Source organism: Macaca nemestrina, chromosome 15 (genome assembly GCF_043159975.1).
Source record: "Macaca nemestrina isolate mMacNem1 chromosome 15, mMacNem.hap1, whole genome shotgun sequence".
NCBI lineage: Eukaryota > Metazoa > Chordata > Mammalia > Primates > Cercopithecidae > Macaca > Macaca nemestrina.
In genome coordinates, this window is record NC_092139.1 from 2,783,892 (window position 1) to 2,809,662 (window position 25,771).

General features: G+C 51.1%; 1 protein-coding gene across 4 annotated transcripts in view; it reads left to right on the top strand.

Moving 5' to 3' along the window:
- LOC105470548 (TATA-box binding protein associated factor 4) overlaps nt 1-25,771 on the top strand; it is a 93,668-nt gene that overhangs the window by 57,545 nt on the left and 10,352 nt on the right. For all 4 annotated transcript variants that reach the window (XR_011613181.1, XM_071079090.1, XM_071079088.1 and 1 more), the window contains 7 exons: nt 1,558-1,705; nt 2,166-2,280; nt 4,792-4,961; nt 5,257-5,387; nt 6,739-6,864; nt 7,657-7,713; nt 8,163-8,282. Coding sequence is in view for 3 of the 4 variants with exons in the window: in XM_071079090.1 (XP_070935191.1) it covers nt 1,558-1,705; nt 2,166-2,280; nt 4,792-4,961; nt 5,257-5,387; nt 6,739-6,864; nt 7,657-7,713; nt 8,163-8,282 (867 nt within the window). In the remaining variant the exon portion in view is untranslated. The remainder of the gene's footprint in view (nt 1-1,557; nt 1,706-2,165; nt 2,281-4,791; nt 4,962-5,256; nt 5,388-6,738; nt 6,865-7,656; nt 7,714-8,162; nt 8,283-25,771) is intronic.

The following is a 25,771-nucleotide window of genomic DNA, read 5'->3' on the forward strand; positions in this document are numbered from 1 at the left end:
GGTGCTTAGTCACAGATGAGCAGCGTGGGTGTTTTAGAATTAGATGCTGTGTTCGGCAGCAGGATCACCTCTGCATATTGCTTCCATGGGCTCCTCCTGACCGTGTGTGGAGTCTGCAGAGCGCAGTCGGTGGGATCCAGGGCATCCGATCCATTGCCTGCACCCTGAAGCCTGTGGAGGCAGAACCCAGGCTTCTCCCTGATTTGATGGCAGGCTCCCCGCACCGCGGGGCCTGGCCCGGGCATTTGATGGCAGGTTCCCTACACTGCAGGCCCTGGCCTGAGCATTTGACAGCAGGTGGCCTGAGCTGCCTGAGGCTCTTCCTGTCCAGTGTGGGTGTTCCTGTTTTATTGAAGAAGTGTTTGCATTATAGGTTGCTTCCCCAGGACCCCACACATGTTCTGCAGCATGGAGTTTACCTGCCAGGGCACCTTTGCAAATGGTAGCAACTAAATTCTGAAACACCTGGACCCAGAGGTTTGGGGCCAGGCCTTATGGACTTGAGCATTGGCTTTTGACAGGGATGCCAGTGTCTCTGGGCCCCAGTGTCCTGGGGACAGGGCCAGAGCACAGGCCGTGGTCAGTGCTGCCAGGTTTTGGATCTCTGCCTTGTGCTGGAGGTGAGAATGAGAGGCAGGATGACAGCAGAGCTGGGCAGACCCTACCATGAGGGGCCCAGCAGGGTCTGGGTGGACAGAGCTGGCCCTGCTGGGGGCAGTGGGTGGAGGCCCTTGAGGGCCAAGTTCAGGCAAGGCTTAGGAGCTCTAACCCCACTCTAGTAGAAAAGCCCTCAGCCTTCTTATAGAAAATTCAGAAAGGGAGCTGGGTTTGGTGGCTCATGCCTGTAATTCATCACTTTGGGAGGTCAAGGTGGGAGGATCGCTTGAGCCTAGCTAGGAGTTCAAGACCAGCCTGGCCAACATGGTGAAACCCCATCTCTACGAAAAAATACAAAAATTAGCCGGACATGGTGGTGGGTGCCTATGGTCACAGCTGCTCAGGAAGCTGAGGTGGAGGATCGCTTGAGCCTGGAAGGCAGAGGTTGCAGTGAACCGAGATCACGTCACTGCACTCCAGCCTGGGAGACAGAGCGAGACTTGTCTAAAAAAAAAAAAAAAAAAAAAAGAAAATTCAGACGAGGTAAAACCACTTGACCTGTAGCCACCGGGCAACAGTGTCACCTCTGCTAATATTTGGGGGGTAGTGGTCCGCCCCATCCTGGGTTGCTGAGGTCAGCAGGCATCACTTTGCCACCCGCCCCCTCCAGGCCCTGACCGGTGCCCAGGGGCAGCTTCTAGGCAGCAGATCTGCTCCCGCTTGCCCCTTCTGTGCCCACATGGGCACCCCTTGCCCACGTCCTGCCCTGTCTGGCCGAGTCAATGCCCAGAGCATGGTCCTGTAGCCTGCTGGGGTTGAGCCGCACACGGGGTCTTCCCAGGACTTCTCACTGAGGGCGTGGGGTACAACGGAAGGAAAGGGAGGAACCTCCTGCTAGGGACAGAGTGGCCCCTGGCCCTCAGGGAGCATGCTCACCGTTCTCTGTTGGCTCTGCCTCAGGTGATCCAGCAGCCTCCGAAGCCAGGAGCCCTGATCCGGCCTCCGCAGGTGACGTTGACGCAGACACCCATGGTCGCCCTGCGGCAGCCTCACAACCGGATCATGCTCACCACGCCTCAGCAGATCCAGCTGAACCCGCTGCAGCCAGGTGAGGGCCTCGTGGGTCCCTGGCCACTCAAGACCAAGGGCTGCTCCCAGAGCCAGCTGCCACTGGGCTTTTGTTTAATTGTGGTAAAATGTATATTACATAAAATTGGCCATTATAAATATCTGGTTCAGTGGCATTAATTTCATTTACTGTGTTGTGTAACCATCACCACTGTCAGTATGATTTTAAATGTTACTTACATATTTACCGTGGTTAGCTTCTTTATCTGTAATTATTCTTGCACTTTAAAAACTTTGATGAAATACAGGAAAATAAATGCTTGAGAAGTACAGCTTACACGTTGTACTGTAATTTAGAGTTATTAATCTGAAGTTTTTGGAAACTTTCTTGTAGCTAATTAGGAGAGTGGTAGCTGTGCCCCTGGGCCTGTAAAGCACCAGAGCACATAGTTGATCTAATAAAAGCCTTGTGTGGTTTCCACTGTGTGTTTGTTTTGTAGTCCCTGTGGTGAAACCTGCTGTGTTACCTGGAACCAAAGCCCTTTCCGCTGTCTCGGCACAAGCAGCTGCTGCACAGAAAAATAAACTCAAGGAGCCTGGGGGAGGTTCGTTTCGGTAAGGAATGGGCCTGTGTACATTGCAGGAGTGTGGCCAGAGCGGAGAAGAGTCCAGAGTCCGTGCTGCTGCATTCCCGCCCATGGGTCTTTCCCACATGGCCCTGGTGGCCAGGGGCTCTGAGGCTGCTGCTTCACACTCACTTTGACCTCACGTCGCTCACTTTGACCTCATGTCGCTCACTTTGACCTCATGTTCACACAAGTGTGTTTTCCCATAGAGTTGACTCAAAGAGGTTTTGCTTCATACACATAGCCAGAAAGCGAATCAACTGTGTTTTTATATGAACTAATAGGAAATTCATTTTTTAATATAGCATAGTATTTTGAGTTCATTGCATTCATAGTATAAAATGCTTCACTTTCCATGTATTCAATTTCAGAACCCTCAGAAAAGCTGTACTGGGCCAGGCGCAGTGGCTCATGCTTATAGTCTCAGCACTATAGGAGGCTGAAGTGGGAGGATCGCTTGAGCTGGGGAGTTTGAGACCAGCCTGCGCAACATAGTGAAACCTTACTCAACAACAGCAAAAAAATAAAAAATTAGCCAGGCTTGGTGGTGTGCGCCTGTGGGCCTAGCTACTTGGGAGGCTGAGGCAGGAGGATCACTTCTGGCCAAGAGTTAAGTGTTAACAGTGAGCTATGGTTTTACCACTATATGCCAGCCTCAGTGACAGAGTGAGACCGTGTTTCTAGAAAAATAAATGCTGCTTTGCCTGGGCCTCCTGGAAAGCAGCTGGTCTTAGCATTGCCATCAGGGAGGTGCTTATGGGACCTGAGCAATGGGAGAGGCTTGGAGTCTTCTAAAAACCATTTTCCTCTGTTGTGATCAAGGGGTGGTGGAGTTGTGTGTATTTCAGGAAGTCTTACTATGCGTTTTCCCTTTCCCAGACACTTCATCGAACCTAAAGGCATCAGGCAGGGCATAGCAGGCCTGGGGAGTAGCTGTGGCCTGAGCCAAAGTCCAAGCCTGAGCAGGGAGAGATGGCCAGCCTGCCTGGGCCCAGCGGGAGGCTGATACCTCCGTGAGGAGGGAGGACACTTAGGGACATACACGGGTGAAAGAATCAAGGCTGCGGGAAGCCTTGGTGTTTTGCTGTCAAGGAGTCAGCGACCTGGCAGAAGGGATAAAGGAGAACGACCCCTGTGGGCTGGCTCAGGATTGGAATGCTGACGCAAGCTACTGGGTTTCAGCGTGTGTCGGCAGGCATGGATAACCATAGGTCTTGCCATAAGTTTCTAGCTTTGTCCACTGCTGGGTCCTGGGAACAGTAACGCCCCAGTAGCACTGAGCACACCTAGTGCTCAGATGACGTCTTCTAAAAACCATTTTCCACTAAAATGACAAGGGCTCCTGAGAGAAAAGACTGATTGCAGGGCTGGGATAAGGAAATACAAGATGAGCAGAGACCGTCCTGTGTCAGAGAGCAGTGGACATGGGCATGACCTGGACGTGGATGTCAGCAGAGTGGCCTCCGTCCCACGGCTGGGTCCCACAGCCGGAGCCCTAAGCTGTGCAGCCCAGTCACAGTCCGTGACCGCCCGGGATGCCAGGCCGTGGCCAGACCCTTGAGTGAGCACGTGGAGCCTGTAGGAGGACTGGGCATGAGAACTGCTGTGGAGCAGCTCCCCGGGACACAGCGACCCCGGGAGATGGCAAGCAGGTCCCCGGCCTCGTGTTCAGAGCCCACTGCTGGAGGCGGCAAGTGGAGGCTGCGTGCATGTGGAATTCCCAGCAGGACTCTTAGCCCATGTCTCCTCATGAGGGGCTTGAAGTCAGCCTGGAAGAGGACGTTCTGCACACAGCTGGCCTGTGCCTTCCAGGTGTCAGGGGCAACCCAGGAGTCAGAGAGGCTGAGGAACCTTCCAGCTCGAGGAGCCGGACAAGACGTGGCAGCTGCAGGGCGCTGGGATTGGGATGTGGACTGTCCTGCAGGGAGAGGCGCTGCTGGGACCAGGGCCCATGGGGGCGGGCCTGGGGAGGGGTCATTCATCATGGCCTGGTCTCAATGGCACCCTGCTTCTGGAGGGGACGCCCTTGTCTGTAGGAAACGTACGCAGAATGTTCTGGGTGGAGGAGAGTCAGGTTAGCAACTTCCAGGTGATTCAAGAAGAAATTGTGCGTACTCTTCTTCCAACTTTTCTGAGCCTTTAAGAAGAATTTAATGCTGCCTCTGGCTTTGAAAAGCTTTGCATGGATCAGACCCCCGGAAGTCCCTGTGCTGCTCCCGGCTCTGCTTTCTCTGGACTTGAGTCCCCTGCGCATCTGTGTGTAGATTAACCCGGCGCCAGTTCACAGCTCTCCTTCCGCAGAATGGTCAGGCTTTCCAGGAAAGCAGCGAGGCACCCTCTTTGCTGTGGCAGATGCAGCAGGTGCAGGCACTTGGGAGGACAGAGGCCTGGCCTCGGCGCGGCCCTGCCTTCCACGTGGGGTTTCCTGCCCTTACCACCCCAGCCCTCCTCCCGATGAATTCCTTGTACAGTTAAAACGATCTTTCCTTCTTTCCTCAAGGGACGATGATGACATTAATGATGTTGCATCAATGGCTGGAGTAAACCTGTCAGAAGAAAGTGCAAGAATATTAGCCACCAACTCTGAATTGGTGGGTACGCTAACGCGGTCCTGTAAAGATGAAACCTTCCTCCTCCAAGCGCCTTTGCAGAGAAGAATATTAGAAATAGGTATGTTGGTGTTTAATCCCTGACTCCTGATTAAACAGCAGCGCTGTTGGAGCATGGAGCTTCAGGTGGGCACACCTGATACCTGGTCATGTGTTTTGTCTGAGTTTGTGATTTCCACATGGTTGCTGGTGGTGGTTCTTGGGTAAAGTGTGGGTACCACTGCCTTCCACCCCACCAGCCTGTCTGGGCTGCCCTTGGGTTGTATAAAAGCAGTAACTGCCGGATGAGAGATTAGCCGTAAAGAAAGAACTGTGCTTAATGATTTTAAAATCTGTTTTTATTGCCTGACCTTTAGGTAAAAAACATGGTATAACGGAATTACATCCAGATGTAGTAAGTTATGTATCACATGCCACGCAACAAAGGCTACAGAATCTTGTAGAGAAAATATCAGAAACGGCTCAGCAGAAGAACTTTTCTTACAAGGTAACAGGCTGTTTGCCTAGGAGAGTGTCTTTCTGTTGTTGGCCCCCACTCTGCTGGCTGGAAGCCTCCTCTCCACACCCAGGCAGAGGGCGGTGGGTCCCAAGTGCCCCCATGTTCCTTTTGAATGTGTTTTGGATTTCTTACAGGACTAGATTTTGGGACGACTTCTTTTTGAGACAGGGTCTCACTCTGTCGCTCAGACTGGAGTGCGGTGGCACAATCTCGGCTCACTGCAGCCTCCACCTCCTGGGTTCAAGTGATTCTTGTGCCTTAGCCTCTCAAGTAGCTGGGATTACAGGCACACACTGCCACACGCAACTAATTTTTGTGTTTTTAATAAAAGAGACAGGGACTCGCGATGTAGCCCAGGCTGGTCCTGAACTTGCCTCAAGTGATCCTCCTGACTTAACTTCCTTAAGTGCTGGGATTACAGGCATGAGCCACTACGCCTGGTGGGTTTTACCTTTTGGAAGGTGATCCTATTCACTCTGTGGGCACCTACCTCTCTCCCTGGGCTGTGGGCTGAACTGGCAGACCCTGAGGTGCCACAGCCCTATTCTCATGAAGCAGCTCTTGTAAGTAAAATGTGCCCTCCTCACCAGCAGTCACATGAACACTCTTCCAAGGGCACACGGGGTGAGGTGGTGCCTGTTCCCGTAGCCAGGAGGCAGCGCCTTCGGGGCAGCACTGAAAATATACACACTCAGCCCTTGCTGTAAAAGTAGTTCTGTGTTGCTGCAAAAACGGTAAATGTTACTTAAAAAATCAGACAGTATCGGCCGGGCGCGGTGGCTCACGTCTGTAATCCCAGCAGTTTGGGAGGCCGAGGCGAGTGGATCACGAGGTCAGGAGATCGAGACCATCCTGGCTAACATGGTGAAACCCCGTCTCTACTAAAAAATACAAAAAAAATTAACTGGGTGTCGTGGCGGGCGCCTGTAGTCTGAGCTACTCAGGAGGCTGAGGCAGGAGAATGGCGTGAACCCAGGAGGCGGAATTTGCAGTGAGCCGAGATCGCACCACTGCACTCCAGCCTGGGCGACAAAGCGAGACTCCATCTCCAAAAAAAAGAAAAAGAAAAAAAATCAGACAATATCAAAGTGCATAAAAGGGACACTCTCCCACAAGTGTGCCCCTGAGACAGCCAACAGGAGACTTCGTTCTGTGGACGGGGGCATTGATAGAGCTCTCGGGTGCAGCATCAGTGAGGTGGGAGGGTTGGGTCCTCGCCAGATTGGGACTGGACGGAGGGGGAGGGCGTGGTGCACGGATGGTCCAGTGGTGCTAGACAACCCCTTTGCTTGCTGGGCTCTCAGATTTATGACAAGCAGGATTTTAACTTTCTTCATAGGATGACGACAGATACGAGCAGGCGAGTGATGTCCGGGCACAGCTCAAGTTTTTTGAACAGCTCGATCAAATCGAAAAACAGAGGAAGGACGAACAGGAGCGGGAGATCCTGATGAGGGCAGCAAAGGCAAGTGCTGGGTATCTGCTGCTGTTGTCTGGGCCCCTCCGTCTTGGGCACAACCTAATGAGCTCACTGAGTCGCTGGGGTTTCAGGTCGTCAGAGCATGTTTTGGGCTGTCCTTGAAACAGAGGCGATGGGTGCTGTCCCTGGAGCTGCAAAGAGAAGCCTCATTCATCCAGCACGAGCGTAGATGCTTGAAAAGCAGGGCTGCTTAAGATTCCCAGCACCTCACGCTGCATACAGTCACACCCAGGTGTGAAGCACATATTTCTAGAGCCCCCTGTGTGCACTGGACTGGACTCTTCACACTCATATTGCCCTTGTTCTAGAACATTCACAGCCAGGCGAGGCGCCTCCTCATTCATAGAGTCAGACAGGAGACCGCAGTTCCCCGGGGATGGGGGTGGGTACTGTGGAGTGGGAGGGGCACTTGCTTCGATCACAGCCACAGGCTGTCCCATCCCTGGTGTGTGGGGCAGGATGGCAAGGAGCCTACGAGACCCATTCTGCTCACCGTCATCTGGTCACATCAGGTCAAGTCAGAGCCTGCGATTGGTAGATGTGTTTCAAAGACTGTATCTTCTTAAATCCAAATGTTACTGACTTCTCAAGAGTACTAGCTTTTTTCATGGTGTGTGATGTAAATTCTCATCTTTGGCTATAAGCATTTAACAAATTTGCTATGCATTCTTTCACATTACCTAGGTGTTATTGTATAGTGAATAAGATAACACATTTGTTAAATGATAAACATTTAGTTCATAACTTACTTTTCTTTTCTACCTCTTTCAAAAATAGTCTCGGTCAAGACAAGAAGATCCAGAACAGTTAAGGCTGAAACAGAAGGCAAAGGAGGTGAGCCCTGTTAGTCGTGGGCGCTTTGCTGTGCACTCTGATGCCCCACAGGAGGGGGCTAAGGAAACTGGCACGTCTGTTCGATAGGCATTTGTGTGTCTATTTGAAATGTTTGCCAAGTTTAAATAAATATCATGTCAAAGGTATTTTCCTATGCAAACGGTGTCCTACTTTTAAATTCAATGGTGACTTCCCTTTGGGGGGACGTTAGTCTCTGTGCTTTTGACTTGCATATATTTTCTGAGAGTTTTAAGATGAACATCTGTTGCATTAAAAAAAAATCTTATTTTTCGGATTATAGAATATGCTTACTATTGAAAAAGTCAAAACATTAAAGAAGTTACGATTTAGGAAACTACAGAAAACCCTTTAGTATTTCTGTATTACTTTTGTAGTAGGTAAAAAACATGCAAGAAATGATGCTCCTTGTTTCCTTTTCAAAATAAAAGATGCAGCAACAGGAACTGGCACAAATGAGACAGCGGGACGCCAACCTCACAGCACTAGCAGCTATCGGGCCCAGGAAAAAGAGGAAAGTGGACTGTCCGGGACCGGGCTCGGGAGCAGAGGTACAGCAGCGTTGTGGGATCGAGGTCCTGGGGAGCCATGGGGAACATCTTCGAGCCACCTCTTCTAGGGAACGGACGCACACAGGGGAATTTGCTTTCTCACCATTTACGTGTTGTCTCACCTGTTCTGGAATATTTGTTTTACACTTGACATTTTAAATCCAAATCAGCTTATCTGTGGATATCACATGAGCTGAGTCTTTTTCATGAGGAAGTTTGATTACCGTGATGAGGTTTAGGCTGGATTTGAAAAGGATGTGGGGAAATTATAACTTTCAGAAGAATCATCTGAATAGGGGTCTTGCTGACTGTTCTTGCTGCAGTGTCTGTGTTTCAGATAAACCCCTGTAGGAGAATGAAGGGGAAGAAGTGCCGCCTGCTGCTCTTTGTCCAAATTCCATTAGTTTCTCGTCTTGTTTGTGGTTGTATCTTTTACTCTAATAATTATAAACCCAGCCTTAACATGTTATTTTTGCTTTCAGCTGTCAGTTGTTTTTTCAAGTAAAGTACAGGAAGAAAGAAAACGGTCTTTTATGTTTCCCTCCTTATTTGCCATCTGTGGTACTGTCCATTCCTTCCCATGGGTCCATTTCCAGCTGCCACCATTTCCTTTTGGCTTGAAGGAGAGCTGTTGGGATTTCCTGTGGTGCAGGTCTACTGGTGATGGATTCTCTGGTTTTGTTTACTTGAAAATTGTATTTCACCCTCATTCTCTTTTTTTTTTTTCTTTTTCCTTGAGACCGAGTCTCACTCTTTTGCCAGGCGGGAGTGCAGTGGTGTGATCTTGACTCACTGCAACCTCTGCCTTCCAGGTTCAAGCAATTCTCCTGCCTCAACCTCCCGAGTAGCTGGGACTATAGATGTGCGCCACCACGCCCAGCTAATTTTTGTGTTTGTAGTAGAGATGGAGTTTCACCATGTTGGCCAGGATGGTCTTGATCTCTTGATCTCATAATCTGCCCGCCTCAGCCTCCCAAAGTGCTGGGATTATAGGCGTGAGCCACCGCACCTGGCCTTCACCCTCATTTTCAAAGGATATTTTTAGTGGTTACAAAGTTCTGGGCTGATTGTTTTTTCTCTTGCAAAACTTTTAAGACCTTGTTCCACTGTCTTCTGACGTCCTGCTGTAATTTTTAATTTTTTTAGATGCAGGGTCTCACTGTGTCACCTAGGCTGGAGTGCAGTGGTACGATCATGGCTTGCCGTAGCCTCGACATCCTAGGGCTCAGGTGATCCTCCTCCTCCCGAGTAGCCGGGACTACAGTGTTAGGTGCATGCCACCATGCCTGGCTAATTTTTGTATTTTTGTGTGTTTTTTTTTTTTTTTTTTTTTTTTTTGTAGAGACAGGGTCTCACCATGTGGCATGGGCTGGTCCTGCTATAATTTTTAACCTTGTTCCCTGTACGTAGTATGCTTTGTGTCTCTGGCATGACTTTCAATCTTTGTTTTGAGACGTTTGTTCTTTATTTTTTAGAGGTTTGTCTGTGTTGTGTTTAGAGGTTTGTCTGTGTTGTGTTTCACTGTGATTCTCTGGATATTCAGCCTGCTTCAGGTTCTCTGAGCTTCATAGATCTGTAGGTCAGTGTCTTTCATCAAATTTGGAACATTCTGGCTAATATTTCTTCGAATGTTTTTTTCCAATTCAATCTTACTTTCTTTTGCTGGGGCTCCAGTTACACGTATGTTAGACCTGTCAATGCTGCCCTACAGGTCTTTGAACCTGTGTTCCTGGACCTCAGTCTGTGTTCTCTCTGTTTTCCAGACTGGAAGATTTCTACTGATGTGTCTGCGAGGTCCTTGGCAGATGGACTTCTGCCATCTTCAGTTGAAGGTTCCATTTGTTAACGTACTAAGATTTCCATCTAGTTCTTTTTTAAAGTTTATGAGTATTTGCTGAAATTCCCTATCTTCTCACTTATTGTGACCATATTTCCCCTAATTCTTTGAGCATATCATTAAAGCTGTTTTATAAGGTTTTTGTCAAGTTCAACACCTGGGCCATCTCACATTCAGTTTCTCTCGACTGCTGTTTTCCTTGGCCTTGCACACTTTCTTGTCTCCTTGCATGTCTCATGGTTACCTGCGGAGAGACTGGACTCTGTGATCTCCCTTGAAGAGCTGATTCTTGCAGGTGGTTGAGTTACTGGCTAACCAGCTTAAGTTTGTGTGGCTTTGTTTTTCATTTTGTCAGTAAGGCTCTGGGGGAAAGCTCAAGGTGTTTCTCAAGCCCCTTTAACTTAGTGGGATTTAAGTTGCAAACTCTCTTTCCTTTCTGGGTTTGGCTTTAGGCTTTGCTAAGGTAGGTCTTACTCTAGGGTGTGATCCTTACTTACAAGGAAAGGTCTTGCTGCTCAGGCGGGCTAGACTCCCATGCTTCCCATATTTCTGGTCTCCCATGCTTCTGGACTCCCATGCTTCTGGACTCCCATGCTTTTGGACTGCTCCCATGCTTCTGGTCTCCCCCCATGCTTCTGGACTCCCATGCTTCCCATGTTTCTGGTCTCCCATGCTTCTGGTCTCCCATGCTTCTGGACTCCACTCTACTCTGCCCCACCCCTGGCTTCTCTGTTTCACTCTCAACACCGTGGCAGCTGCTGTCTGATGCACATTGGACAGTCTTGCACCGCTTCTTGGTGTGCAGGTGCACTCTGAGACAGGATCAGGGTAATGACCTGATGAGGGCAAGCTCCCCCTCCCCACCAGGGCTGTTGGAATCATGTAGGTGGGATGTCCCAGACCTCAGTGCTGGGGCTTGCCTGCCCAGATGCTAGCAGTGACCTCTGAGAAATGGCTGCCTGGCGTGGAGAGGGGGGACTCCAGGTTTAACAGACACTAGAGCTTTGGCAGTATGGCATCCTAGAGGTTCAGAGAAATCCCTCCTGGTACAGTGCAGGTTAAAATGTCGGGTACAGTGTAGGAAGAAAATAAAGATCTTGTCTTTATAAATTCATGCATGAAATGTAGATAAAATAGGGGGATTCTTCTCTGGGTCAGAAATAATAAAGTACAGATTCCCAAGGCTAACACGGGCTCTGGCCACTGTGCGGCTGGGAGTCTTGGCCTGGGACGGGCCCCAGCAGGAACCTGTACTCAACTGGGCCTAGGCCTGAGAGCCCACTGGCTGTGAGGCCTGCAGCCCACACTGCAAATGTAGTTGTAAACCAAGAAAGAATTGAAATTCTGAATAACAACAACATATATTGAGAAGAGTACTTACAGTTAAGGACTCCTAGTATTTTGTGGGGAGGTGAAAGATATTGATTAGCCATTTTTTTTTCCTGGATTTCTTTTATGGTTAACTGAATTATCAGAGGCGCAGATCTTGTAGCCCATCATCAGTTCAAGAAGTAGAATGTTGTAATCCCAGCACTTACGGAGGCCAAGGTGGGTGGATCATGAGGTCAGGAGTTCGAGACCAGTCTGCCAAGATGGTGAAACCATCTTGTGTCTCTACTAAAAACACAAAATTTAGCTGGGCGCGGTGGTAAGCGCCTGTAGTCCCAGCTACTCAGGAGACTGAGGCAGGAGAATTGCTTGAACCCGGGAGGCGGAGGTTGCAGTGAGCTGAGATTGTGCCGTTGCACTCTAGTCTGGGCAACAGAGTGAGACTCCATCTCAAAAAAAAAAAAAAAAAAAAAAAAAAAGCTAGAACGTGCCAGTCACCTGGGAGACCCCCTACCTTTATGTGCCCCACCACATCACAGCTACTTTTACTTCCCCCGCAAAATAACTGCTGCTCTGACTTTATGGCAAAGCCAGAAAGAAACACCAGGACATGACAGTCCCCAGTTGTGCAGCCAAGACACTGGTTAGCCTTGCCATCCTTTCCCATTAAACTTGACTTAAAAGGAAACCAGAATTTAAAATTTTAAAAAATTTGTAGGTCCTTCCCACCCCTCCATCACTTTCTTTTCCTTACAACTTGTCAGTTGAAGGACCGGGTTGTTTGGCCTGGAGTGTGTCCTGTGTCAGGCTTACTGGCGGTGCCCTTGTATTGCAGTTCTGCCTGTTCCTCTGTCCTCTGAACTTCCTGCGTGTTGGTGGCTGGACCCAGAGACTCCTTCAACTCTGGCTGAATCCCTGCGGCAGGACCGTGGGTGCTGTTGTGCCCCCTCATCGGGAGGACACAGGTCTGGGCTGTGCACTCTGGGGGTGGTGGCTGGTCATGCTTCATGCCTAGGGTCACCAGTCCCTTGAGGTTGGAGATGGCGACACTCTTAGTCTGTGAGTTCTTTCTCACTTCCTCGTCGGGATATTCTTTTGGAGACTCTTCCTCCACTACTGTTTGGCCGCATGGTGGGTCCAGCTCATAGAGGAGACGCAGGGTAAATGCTCGCATGTTTCCTTCCATATACCCAGGTGAAGATAATGAATCAACTGGTTGTCATCCTCAGAGGATGACCAGTAGTTTTATGTTTTAGTGTATTGTTTTTATTTTTTATCATTGTAATCTCAAGGACTTGCACATAATCCATCTATTGCAGTACTCATTTTGGTTGCAGTTCAGACTACGCCATCCTTGGCCAGTGGAAGCATCTACAGATTGGTTCCTGAGTCACGCTGGGACGTGGGGCTGATGTCTTTGCCATCTGGACGTTAACATGTGTTAGGCTCACCTTACACCTTTCCTGTTTCAGACTGAAAATAAGTCATTTCTCTAAGAACTGGTTTCTTCTAGTGGGAAACGGTGTTTGAAGACCACTCACTGGGACTAGGGATGTCATTGCCGCTGGGGTGGGTGGCCTTTTCAGTGAACAGAGCTCGGAAACGTGGTAAAAACAGGGTCTCGGCCAGGCATGGTGGCTCACACCTGTAATCCCAGCACTTTGGGAGACCAAGTCGGGCAGATCACAAAGGAGATCAAGACCATCCTGGCTAATGCGGTGAAACCCCGTCTCTACTAAAAATACAAAAAGAAATTAGCTGGGCATAGTGGCGGGCGCCTGTAGTCCCAGCTACTCGGGAGGCTGAGGCAGGAGAATGGCGGGAACCCGGGAGGCAAAGCTTGCAGTGAGCCTAGATCGCGCCACTGCACTCCAACCTGGGCGACAGAGCGAGACTCCATCTCAAAAAAAAAAACAAACAAACAATAGGGTCTCATGGGTTTATATGGATATTTCCAATTCCAGGTAGTTCAAATTCAGAGAGGTATAGGAGTTACGCTGTTCAAAATGACGTCTTTATCTTCTACAGTAAGAATTCTGCCGGGCGCGGTGGCTCACGCCTGTAATCCCAGCACTTTGGGAGGCCGAGGCGGGCGGATCACAAGGTCAGGAGATCGAGACCATGGTGAAACCCCGTCTCTACTAAAAATACAAAAAATTAGCCGGGCGCGGTTGTGGGCGCCTGTAGTCCCAGCTACTCGGGAGGCTGAGGCAGGAGAATGGCGTGAACCCGGGAGGCGGAGCTTGCAGTGAGCCAAGATCACGCCACTGCACTCCAGCCTGGGCGACAGAGCGAGACTCCGTCTCAAAAAAAAAAAAAGAATTCTGGCTTTTGGCTGCCCCAAGGCTTGGGGACTGGGGAGTTGGAGGGGAGGGCAGGAGAAGGGGAGAGAAAAAAAAGATCCTGGTTATCATGGACATAGGAGACAATAGGATTAAAATATCTCCTAACTTTGGATATAGCCTGACAATAAGAATATGGACACTCCTGCCGATGGTAGAAACAGCCGGAAGTCATTCATGTGCTTTCTCCCTTGGCCCTGTTTTTTATTTTGTGCTGTATTTATGTTGTCAAAACATTTAGCTGTTCCACACCATAAGCTCTCCCTTTAGCCCTCTGAGTTTTAGTGCCATAAATAATGACATGTTTAATGCTGTGATTTGTCTCTGTGTCTCTGTAGTCATTTTGTTTTTTCCAAATCTCATTCTCTGCTAGATTCTTTTGGAATGCTTCATGGGAGCAGCCACTCCCAAGTTCCCACCTGCTGATGAGTTTGTGCCCTTTGTTCCTGCAGGTCTGTTTTTTGGCTCACGTTGTGTTTCCTGAAGTGTTTAAAGACGTTACTCTGGATTATTTCCTCCCTAAAGTGTTGCTGTCCAAATCTAATGAGAGTCTCATTTTACTTCCCTCGTAGGCCACGTGTTTTTCTTCCCTGGGCGTCCTTTTCCTCGGAAACCGGGTCATCCCAGTGGAGTGTGTCCTGGGGTTGATTCTGCTGGGGTGGTGTTCTCAGTACTGGCTGTGTTCTTTCAGTGCGGTCTCAAGTCTCCTTAGGAACATCTGCAATAACGATCCTTTGTGTTTGTTCTGTTCTCTTGTTTCCTTCTTCAGAGATTCCCGTTTTCCACATGTTGTATCTTCTTTGCCTGCTGGAGCACTTTTTACAGTCTCTTAATTTTTAAAATCTCTCTCTTTTTCTTTTTCTTTTTTTAGAGACAGGGTCTTTTTCACCCATGCTGGAGTGCAGTGGTGTGATCACAGCTCACTGCAGCCTCGACCTCCAGGGTTCAAGCAGTCCTCCCACCTCGGCCTCCCTAAATGCTGCTGAGCCACTGTGTCCAGCCTAATTTCTCTCTTCTTTTTTTTTAAATTTTTATTTTTTGAGACACAGTCTCCCGCTGTTGCCCAGGTTGGAGTGCAGTGGCTCTGTCTCGGTGTGCTCTCAGCTCATGGCAACCTCTGCCTCCTGGGTTCAAGTAATTCTTCTGCCTCAGCCTCCTGAGTAGCTGGGATTACAGGTGCGCACCACCACACTGGGCTAATTTTTTTTGTACTTTTAGTAGAGATGGGGTTTCACCATGTTGGTCAGGCTGGTCTCAAACTCCAGACCTCAAGTAATTTGCCTGTCTCAGCCTCCCAAGGTGCTGGGGTTATAGGCGTGAGCCACCGTGCCTGGCCTAGTTTTTCTCTTTTTAAAAAAATTATATTTTTTGTGCTTTTTGCCTTCCATTTCTCTTAAGGCGTGATTTGCTGTTTACCTGCTGATTCCAGTATGTGTTTCTGAGGTTTTCTGTGGTCCGTAGGGACGTGCTTCTGCTGCTTATCCTCTTTTTCTTCCATAGTGACCTGTCTGGGATTTGACCTTTATGTTTTTCTGTTGCTAATTTTGATGTGAGTTGAGGTTTCTCAAACTTGTAACAGGACACGTGGTTTGTGGCGTTTGCTGACTGTGGTGCTCCTCTGCAGTGACTTTTGTGCGGCGTTAGCGTTGGCTGACTGTGGCGCTCCTCTGCAGTGACTTTTGTGCAGCGTTAGCGTTGGCTGACTGTGGCGCTCCTCTGCAGTGACTTTTGTGCGGCGTTAGCGTTGGCTGACTGTGGCGCTCCTCTGCAGTGACTTTTGCGCGGCGTTAGCGTTGGCTGACTGGCGCTCCTCTGCAGTGACTTTTGCGCGGCGTTAGCGTTGGCTGACAGGCGCTCCTCTGCAGTGACTTTTGCGTGGTGTTAAGAACGGGAGTCCTCAGCTTCGGGGGCCTTGGGGCTCTGTGCACCTCCCGAGCATCTGGACCTTTCTTTGCCTTCCTTGTCCCTGTCCTACTAAGTACTGATTCACTGCCAGCAGGTTCTCTCCTGCGTGAGGCCCTGTGCTGCAGGAGCTCTGGCAGGTCAGTGTGGGCATTTGCAGTGGCCAGGCTGCCATCCCTGGTGGTCCCCTGCCCCAGGTTTGGCTGTGGCTCTCGGAGGGACCTGCCACTCTTCCCAGGAAGTCTGCTGGCTCCTGGGTCCAGGCCCATCAGGGTCTGGTTCTGCAGCATCCTGCAGGTGATGGCTGCTTGTAGTTCCTCTTCATCGGTTTTGTTCTAAATATTGTCTGCTGGTTTTTGGTTTTGCTGTGTAGTTGCTCTTTTATGTGGAACTTTGGGAAGATCCAGAAACTATGCTACCCCTGTCATCGTCTTCCAGAATAGATTAACTTTGAAAATGTTGTTATTTTAGTTTGAAGTAGTTTTCAAATCTACAGCAAAGTTGCAAGAGCAGAGCAGTGAGCTCTGTGCAGACTCCGGTGTGTGAGCATCACGTGGCCTGCTTCGTCCCCGCTATGCCACGTGTGTTTGTGTGCACTCCTGTAGTTTTTAAATATGTACACTTTAATCCTTGTTCTGACACGATACCCAGCACCCTAAGTGCTCGTGTGGCCGATACCTTGGGTGGCTACCAAGCGGCCCTCCCGGTCGGATGCTTAGCACTGATGCTACCACCCCCAGCATAGCACTTGCTGTGGGCTGTGTTTCTCCACGGCATTGTGGCTGATTCCCATGGCTGTGTTAGCATTTCACATATTCCCACCTCACACAGATGCCCCACCCTTATCGCACCTCCACCCACAGCCTCAGTGTCATTAACTGCCTGCCTGTGTCGCCACCCCTGGGGTGCCCAGTTGTGGGGATGCTTCAGGCACTCCTTCTGTTACCTGCTGGTTGCCTTCTGCTGGGAAGCAGAGCTTCGCCCCTCCTCGTTGGTTTATTCGTTCGCTCATGGATTCACTCACTCACTGTAGTGGTGGGTGCCAGGATCCTCACTCACTCACTGCACTGCCCTGTTGTGTTTGGTGGGCTCTGATCAGCACTCATTATTTCTAGGCTTGCTTGGTGGGAGCTTCTTGTGGCTGGAGTCTGTATCCTCTGACGCGTCCCTTGTCTGTAGCATTCCTTATTGCCACGTGCACTCTCCCTGCCCACTCTGCAGCTCCCCTGGAGCTCTGGTTCCTCTAGTGGAGTGTGGTGGTGAGAGGCCAGGATCTGGGCACTTGGTGTGCTGACTGCTGGGGCCCCCGCTTCCAGGCCGTGCCAGCAGCCGGAGCTCAGGACCCAAATGCATGTAGGGGAGGGTGTGGCCATGTCCAAGGGGTCCCGTGTGTGTGTGGATACTGCGGTCCTAGCCTAGCACGCCAGGGCTTCTGTTTAGCGGTCTCCCCCATCCTTGTCTGTTAGTTCTTTCTCAGACAGTGAGGAACCTAGTTCCCATCATGCAGTATATTTGTTTTTTTCTTCAGTGTAACCAACTTACCTACCATTTTGCCTGCTGGGGTCCCTGTGCCAGGAGGGAGGACTGGATGGGAAAGGCACGTTGATGAATTTTGGATGTGAGTGTTAACATGTGCGGAGTAGCCTCTAAGAAGAATAAGGGAGCTCGTGAGTCCTCACTCATGAGAAGGGCCAGGGTGTGGGGCTGGGAGGTACATGGAGTATCGAGAAAGCGGGACCTGGATGACCCAGGCGAGGCACTGCCGAGTGGATGAAGACTGGCGCCGGTGTCTGTCTGGGGAGCAGTTGTTTCGCAATGGTTCAGATTTTGCGTTTTGTGAACTTTGGGGATCTTTGTGTGTTATCTGTGTAACAGTTAACACGACACCTTTCTTCATCAAAGATAATGCTCAATAGTTCTTTTCTTTTTCCTTTTGGATATCTCTTAAGGGTAGGTCTTCTGTTTTTAACTTTTAATTTGGAATTAATTCTACACATAGAGGAAAGTTACAGCAATAGTACAGAGAGTTTCTATCTGCCCCTCACCCACTTTCACCTCATGTTAAGCATGGGTATGATACTGTTCACTAAAGACCTTACTTGATTTTTTTCCCTGAATTTAACTTTAAATAAATTAATAAACTATTTTTTGGAGCAGTTTTAGGTTCACGGAAAAAGGAAGGGAAAAGAGTACAGAGACTCCCCATACACTCTTCCCTGCAGGTGCACAGCCTCCCCCACTGGCCGGGTGGTGCCTTTGTTAGAATCCACGAACCCACGTCAGCATGTCCTTCTCACTAGCTTCCAGAGTTCCCATCAGGGTGCGCTCTTGGTGTGTACGTTCTGTGGGTTTTGACAATTGTAGAATGACGTGTTTCCACCAGCACCATATCATGTGGAGTCGTTCCGCAGCCCCGAATTCCTCTGTGCTCTGCCGGTTCATCCCTCCCCTCCTCTCAGTCCCTGGTCCACGGATCTTATTGTCTCCATAGTTTCGCCTTTTCCAGAATGTCATGTGGTTGAAATGATGCAGCCTTCTCAAGCTGGCTTCTCTCATTTAGGAATATGCACCTGAGGCTCTTCTGTGTTTTTTCATGGCTTGATGGCTCATTTCTTTTCAGCACTGAGCACTATTCCAGTGTGTGGATGTACCACAGTTTATTTTATCCACTCACCTGCTAAAGCACATTGTGGCTGCTTCCAGGTTTTGGCAATTATGAAGAAAGCTGGTATAAACATCTGTGTGCAGGATTTTGTGTGGCCATGAATTTTCAGCTCCTTTGGGTAGATACCAAGGAGCACGGTTGCTGGATCGTGTGGTAAGAGCACGTTTAGTTTTGTAAGAAACCGCCGGACCGTCTTCCAGCGGCTGCGCCATGTCGCATTCGCAGCAGCCGTGGCTGAGGGTCCTGTTTCTCCACGTCCTCGCCAGCGTTCGGTGCTGCCCGTGTTCTGGGTTTTGGCCGTTCTAGTAGGTGTGTGGTGGCATCTTGTTTTAATTTGCATTTCTCTGGTGATGGAGGATGTGGAGCATGTTATTGTTGAGTTTCAAGAGTTCTTGGTATATTTTGGGTAACAGTCCATTATCAGATGTGTCTTTTGCAAATATTTTCTCCTTAGTGAATTTTTACCAGTGTCCCCGACGTCCTTTCCTGCCCCGGGACCCTTGCGGCTCCTCGGCTCCTCGGCTCCTCTGCTTGGTGGCAGCTGCTTAGTCTTTCCTGGTCTTTGCTGGCCTTGACATGCTGGAGAGCGCTGGTCCTTGTCTGGTGGACGTTTCCTTAGTTTGCGTTTGTCTGGTGTCTCCTCGTGATGCTGTCCAGGCTGTAGAATCTCAGCTAGAACGCCGCGGGCGGGCCGGCGTGTCCTCAGCACACTGTATTGGGAGGCAGGTGGTGTCGCCTGGCTGCTGGTGCTACTGACTCTGAAGCTTGGTTAAGGTGGGGTTGGCCGGTTTCTCCACCGTCAAGTTGCTCTTTTTCTCTTTGTAGTTAGTAATTATCTCAAGGAGACACTTGGAGGCTGCTGATACCATTTCTTATCAGGCCTTCGGCCCCCGCACGGGCGTTTGCAAGGGCACTGCCAGTGGAGACTGCTGTGGCGTCTGCCTGATGCTAACTTTCTATTTCTGTCTTTCTGTTTACATTTATTAATTGGAATTCTGTAGAGAGAGCTGCCCCTTTTCTCTTATTTCCCCCACTTGTTAATTCAGTTACTTGCTTATATTAGCATGGATATTTATTTTCTTCTGTAGGTAACAAGCCACTGCTACCGTTTATTTATTTTGTTGCTTGAGCAGCCCTGCTCTGGCCATCATGAGCTGCTTCAGGTTGGTTCCATGTCCTTGTGACATGACAAGAGGATTTGGTGACTTTATGACACCACAAAATGTTCCAGCACATCTTCCGTTTTCTGCGATTGCTTGGAGGGGCATTGGTTCTTTTGGTTGGGTATGGTGCTTCCTTTGGTTGGGGATGGTGTTTAGAAACCAGCCTCTGGGCACCAGGTGTGCTCATTGCTCCTGCGGTATCCCTGCATCCAGGCCTCTGGGTGGACCGGGGCATGTGCACGCACACAAACCCTCGTCTGCACCTGCACCTGTGCTGCACACCGTGGCCTTCTCACTTTTCCTCAGGCCTCAGGATCTAGTCTGACGTCACAGGCTTATTCTAGCTTCCCTCATGCCTTACATGAGAACCTGGTTCTCATCCCCACAGTAGATGTGCTTAGGTATTCAGAGGTGTTCAGTTCCAACGTACAGTTACAGGGTCTTTGGGATTGCCAAGCTATGTGAGAAACAAACGTGCTGATGACCTGGAGCGTAGCATTTCTGTGCAGCCCGTCTACTTAACCTCACAGGTCAAAATCGTGCATTTCAAAGTTACATAGACGAGTTTTGTTACAACTCATCCTTTCATTTTTACTTTTTATGTTTAAATGTTTATTATTTGTTTTTAGAGATGGGGTCTTGCTCTGAGTCCTGGGCTGGCCCGAGGCTCCCAGACTCAAGCAATCCTCCTGCCTCAGCCCCCACCAGTAGTTGGGACTGCAGGGCAGACACCACCAGGCCCCGCTTCGGCCCACCCTTCGGTGTGGCCGTCACTCAGCTGCAGCACAGCTCGGGTTCAGTCCCCTCAGTGTGGCCGTCACTCAGCTGCAGCACAGCTCGGGTTCAGTCCCCTCAGTGTGGCCGTCACTCAGCTGCAGCACAGCTCGGGTTCAGTCCCCTCAGTGTGGCCGTCACTCACCAGCACAGCTCGGGTTCAGTCCTCTCAGTGTGGCCGTCACTCACCAGCACAGCTCGGGTTCAGTCCCCTCAGTGTGGCCGTCACTCAGCTGCAGCACAGCTCGGGTTCAGTCCCCTCAGTGTGGCCGTCACTCACCTGCAGCACAGCTCGGGTTCAGTCCCCTCAGTGTGGCCGTCACTCACCTGCAGCACAGCTCGGGTTCAGTCCCCTCAGTGTGGCCGTCACTCAACTGCAGCACAGCTCGGGTTCAGTCCCCTCAGTGTGGCCGTCACTCAGCTGCAGCACAGCTCGGGTTCAGTCCTCAGTGTGGCCGTCACTCAGCTGCAGCACAGCTCGGGTTCAGTCCTCAGTGTGGCCGTCACTCAGCTGCAGCACAGCTCGGGTTCAGTCCCCTCAGTGTGGCCGTCACTCACCTGCAGCACAGCTCGGGTTCAGTCCCCTCAGTGTGGCCGTCCTTCACCAGCACAGCTCGGGTTCAGTCCTCTCAGTGTGGCCGTCACTCAGCTGCAGGACAGCTCGGGTTCAGTCCCCTCAGTGTGGCCGTCACTCAGCTGCAGGACAGCTCGGGTTCAGTCCCCTCAGTGTGGCCGTCACTCACCTGCAGCACAGCTCGGGTTCAGTCCTCTCAGTGTGGCCGTCACTCACCTGCAGCACAGCTCGGGTTCAGTCCCCTCAGTGTGGCCGTCACTCACCTGCAGCACAGCTCGGGTTCAGTGGTTACTGTTTGTGTTCCTGTTGGTTTCCTCCAAATCTTGTTTGATTTTTTTGTTCATGAGGGGTGGAGTATTGCCATGGTCCCGAGAGTCAGAACTATACAAAAAAGTATAGAAAGAAGTGCCCCCTGCAGTGGCGTCCTGCCACGCCCTCCCTCCCCCCTGCTGCCCCTTCCCTCCCCACCGTGCCCTCCCCCTCCGCACCCTCCCTCCCCCGCCACATCCATCCTCCCCCTGCCGCCCTCTCCCTCCCCCACCATGCCTGTCCTCCCCCTGCCACCCCATCCTTCCCCCACCATTCCTGTCCTCCTCCCGCCGCCCCTACCCTCCTCCCACCTTGCTCGCCCTCCCCCAGCTGCCCTTCCCTCCTCCCGCCACGCTCATCCTCCCCCCGCCGCCTCCCTCCTCCCACCTTGCTCACTGTCCTCCCGCTGCACACTCCCTCCTCCCTCTGCTGCCCCCGCGTCCTCCCACCTTGCCCTCCTCCCGCTGCACCCTCGCTCCTCCTGCTGCACCCTCCCTCCTCCTGCCCTGCCCCAATTCCTCCATTTTTGCACCCTGTTTCCACTTACCGTGCAAACAGATGAGCTCCTGCATCTTTTTCCTTCCCTGGCAGTGCAGCACAGGTCAGTGACACTCTCGCTCTCTGCAGCTAATGGAAGTTCCCGGGCACTGCCCTCGTTACTGCATCAAGAGCTTTCTCTTTCCCAGCTGGGTGGCACTTCATTGTGCTGATGTCCTGTAGCTTCTCACCCTCTAGGTTACTGACGTGGTGACAGGTGATGCTGTCAAGAGTAACCTTGTACGTGTGTCTTCGTACTGTTGGAGGCCTGCCGTTGGGGCTGAGTTCTGAGAGATGGGATTGCTGAGTTGAAGGGTTGATGTGTGTGCACTTTCGTTAGGTTTTGTCAAGTCCCCCCGTCGCGTTTGAGAGAGGCAACTTTTTCCCAGCCTCACATGTGGAACGCGTGTGTTGTCATAGTTCTTGTGTTTGCTGGTCTGGGTGGTGCAGTCAGCATCTGTGGATGTGCTGTGGGTGCGTAGGGCCGAGGCACGTGATGAGCAGGTGGGCATCCCGAGCCGCCCCTCGATGATGAGGTCGCTCAGTCTCCCAGCTGCTGGCTTAGTTTTGTCCACTTGATCTGTCCTGCGGCGGGCGTGCTGTTCCATGACTGCCACCAGCATGTTTCTGTCTTCTCACATCTCCTGCGTTTTTATTGGTAGGGGCTGCTGTGTTGTGTGGTGCATTAATATCCACGTGTCATATCTTCGTTGGCAGCCGTAACTTTTTGCATTAGAAAAGTATCTGTCTTTGTGACACCCGTTACCCTGGGTGTCTTTCTTGTCCCCCAGCCTATAATCCCTGGGATCCTCCCTTTATTTTCACGTTCTGAATCACTTTGTTTTCTGTGTGTCTCTGTAGCATATGGTTTGGTCTCAGTTTATGAGCTGAATTGAAAATCTTTTTCTTTTAATAGATGAGTTAAGCCTATTTGCCTTTATTGATATAATTGACATGTTTTGTCTTGACTCTATCATTATATTTTATAATTATGTAAATTTTTATTTATCTTTTGAGACATGGTTTCACTGTCACCCAGGCTGGAGTGTGGTGGTGTGATCATAGGTCACTGCAACTTTGACTTCCTGGACTTAAGAGGGATCCTCCTGCCTCAGCCACCCCAGTAGCCTGGGACCACAGGTACACAGCACTGTACCTGACTAATTTTTAGAATATTTTGTAGGAATGGGGTCTTGTTATGTTCCCCAGGCTGGTCTTAAACTACCAGCCTCAGGGAATCCTCCTGCCTCGGCCTCCCTTTTCCAAGCGCTGAGATTTACAGGTGTGAGTCGCCTTGCCTGGCCTGAATTTTAAATATTTGCTGTGTTTCTTTTTCTCTGAGATATTTATTCTTTGCTCTTTTAATTGAATTTTTTTTTTTTTTTTTGTATTTAGGAAGATTCGTATCTGTGTCTTCCTGGTTACTTTTGTACTTAAACTATTGACGACGCCCTGGTCTCCTGTGTCTCACAGGACTGTTCACGCTGCAGTTGAGCGGTTTGCACGGGCCCGGCAGCTCCACTGTTGGCCATCGGCGTCTGTGAGCTCTCGTGGCTTCTTCCTCCGCCTTTTAGTGACAGGACCTCCACGAGAGGCACACTCTGGTCCTCAGCCTCCCTCTCCTGCCTCTGCCTCACTCCGAGCCTGAGAATGTCTCTTCCCTGCAGTTTCCTGCCCAGTAGATGAGGCTCTTCCTCCCATTCCTGAGGCTGTTTCTGGGCCCTGAGCGCAGGCGGCTTGGCTGGCTCAGAAGTCTTTTCTGTTCTTGCCTTGGGAAGGGGCTGGGAGGAACTCTGGAGGCTGATTCCTTCCCCTTCATGGGTTCTCTTCTCTTCCTCCTTGGCAGCCCTGCTGTCGGCTCTGAGAGCCCCTAGTGTATGTGGTTGCATCTCAGAGTCCTTCCACCCACTGGGCCCTCTCAATGTGTCGGTTTTGGTGTCTCTTCTCGGGTGGGTGTGGGTTTTGGTGTCTCCTTTTGGGGTGTGGGTTTGGTGTCTCCTCTCGGGTGGGTGTGGGTTTGGTGTCTCCTTGGGTGGGTGTGGGTTTGGTGTCTCCTCGGGTGGGTGTGAGTTTTGGTGTCTCCTCTCGGGTGGGTGTGGGGTTGGTGTCTCTTCTCGGGTGGGTGTGGGTTTTGGTGTCTCCTTTTGGGGTGTGGGTTTGGTGTCTCCTCTCGGGTGGGTGTGGGTTTGGTGTCTCCTCGGGTGGGTGTGAGTTTTGGTGTCTCCTCTCGGGTGGGTGTGGGGTTGGTGTCTCCTCTCGGGTGGGTGTGGGTTTTGGTGTCTCCTTTTGGGGTGTGGGTTTGGTGTCTCCTCTCGGGTGGGTGTGGGTTTGGTGTCTCCTCGGGTGGGTGTGGGTTTGGTGTCTCCTCTCGGGTGGGTGTGGGTTTGGTGTCTCCTTTTGGGGTGTGGGTTTGGTGTCTCCTCTCGGGTGGGTGTGGGTTTGGTGTCTCCTTGGGTGGGTGTGGGTTTGGTGTCTCCTCTCGGGTGGGTGTGGGTTTTGGTGTCTCCTCTCGGGTGGGTGTGGGTTTTGGTGTCTCCTCTCGGGTGGGTGTGGGTTTTGGTGTCTCCTCTCAGGTGGGTGTGGGTTTGGTGTCTCCTCTCGGGTGGGTGTGGGTTTGGTGTCTCCTCGGGTGGGTGTGGGTTTTGGTGTCTCCTCTCGGGTGGGTGTGGGTTTAGTGTCTCCTCAGGGTGTGGGTTTGCTGTCTTTTGCAAATGTCATGGTGTGAATGTCCCACTCCGTCTGAGAGGGAGATTTTCCAGCTCTCGTTTGTCCTGTTTTCTCCTGACCTTTGTCCTCCTTTCTGCGTCTTGGCTCCATCCTCTTGGCTTCCTGCCTCTGGTGGGTTCCTTACTGCATTTTCACTGCCTCCTCTCCTCGAACAGTTGGCAGTTTATTCATTTCAGAGATAATTTTGTCTCTTCCTTCCATTTCTTTCTTAAGTCCCGTCAACTGTTACTTCCTTTTGGTGTTGTATTTGTAATTGTATTGTTTTTATAAAAATGTGCCTCCTAGTTTTTGAGATTCTGATTTGAGGTGATTTTTATATCCTTAAGTGCACACTTCAGATTTTCCTGTATTGAGAGTGTTGTTAGTTTCCTTGTTGTTCCAGGGTGGGTTTCTGATGTGTGTGGAGCCCCCATTTTCTGACTCTCTGACTTTCCCGTGGCTCTGGGTGGCTTTGCTGCCTCTGTCCCTTCCTCCTGGTGGCCTTGGGGTGTTTGCCAGGTCTGTGGTTTCCTGGCGCCCTCTGCTGGCCGCATGGGGAAGTCCGGGTCCCGAACGTCCTCCGGTCCTCCCAGCCCTTTCCTGCAGGACCCGAACTTCCCCTTTTCCTTCTTTTCTGCCTCAACACCCAGCGGCCAGAGGGCTCCTCTCACGACACGCCATGTTGCCTTGACAACCCCTTCCCGTCTTGTGCTCCGTGGTCCCTGCCCTATGGTCCGTGCTGACCTTCCTGGACACCTCTCAGGCGCTCGGACTTGGGGTGCCTTAGCCTTTCAGCAGTGACTTCCCATGGACCCCGTCCCGCCCCGCCCCGCCCCACCGCGGCCTTGCAGGGGAGGCACTAGCGGGATCAGGCTCGGGCGTGTATTGACCGTGCGCCGACGTGCAGTGACTGTGAAGTCTAGGCGCCCTCGTCCTGTGCAGACGGTGATGCTGGTGTAGACCTGTGTTCCTTGCTTGTGCTGAACTGTGTGGAAGAGAGGCTGGGAGACGTCAGCTCGGCAGCCATGCTGTCTTCAGCCTCCCGGAAGTGATGCTAACGTTCTAAGTTGTGTGTCCGAGTGTTTTTGTTACTACTGCTGTTCTTCGAAATGTGCTGCCAGTGACCTTGCCTCCTGTGTGTGACACCGCGTAAATGGTTAGGCACGGAGAGGGCTTGCACGCGTTCGGGGCGGAGCTGGCTGGAGCGTGTGCGGCACGGGCCATTGTTACCCGCTGCCTGGGCGGCTGTGGGCACAGCGTTCTCCACCCATTGCTCTGCTGGGGCTCCGTGGCGGAGTAAAGGACGGGCCAAGGGGCTCCCACCTCAGGAGCAGACGCTCTGCTCCCGGTG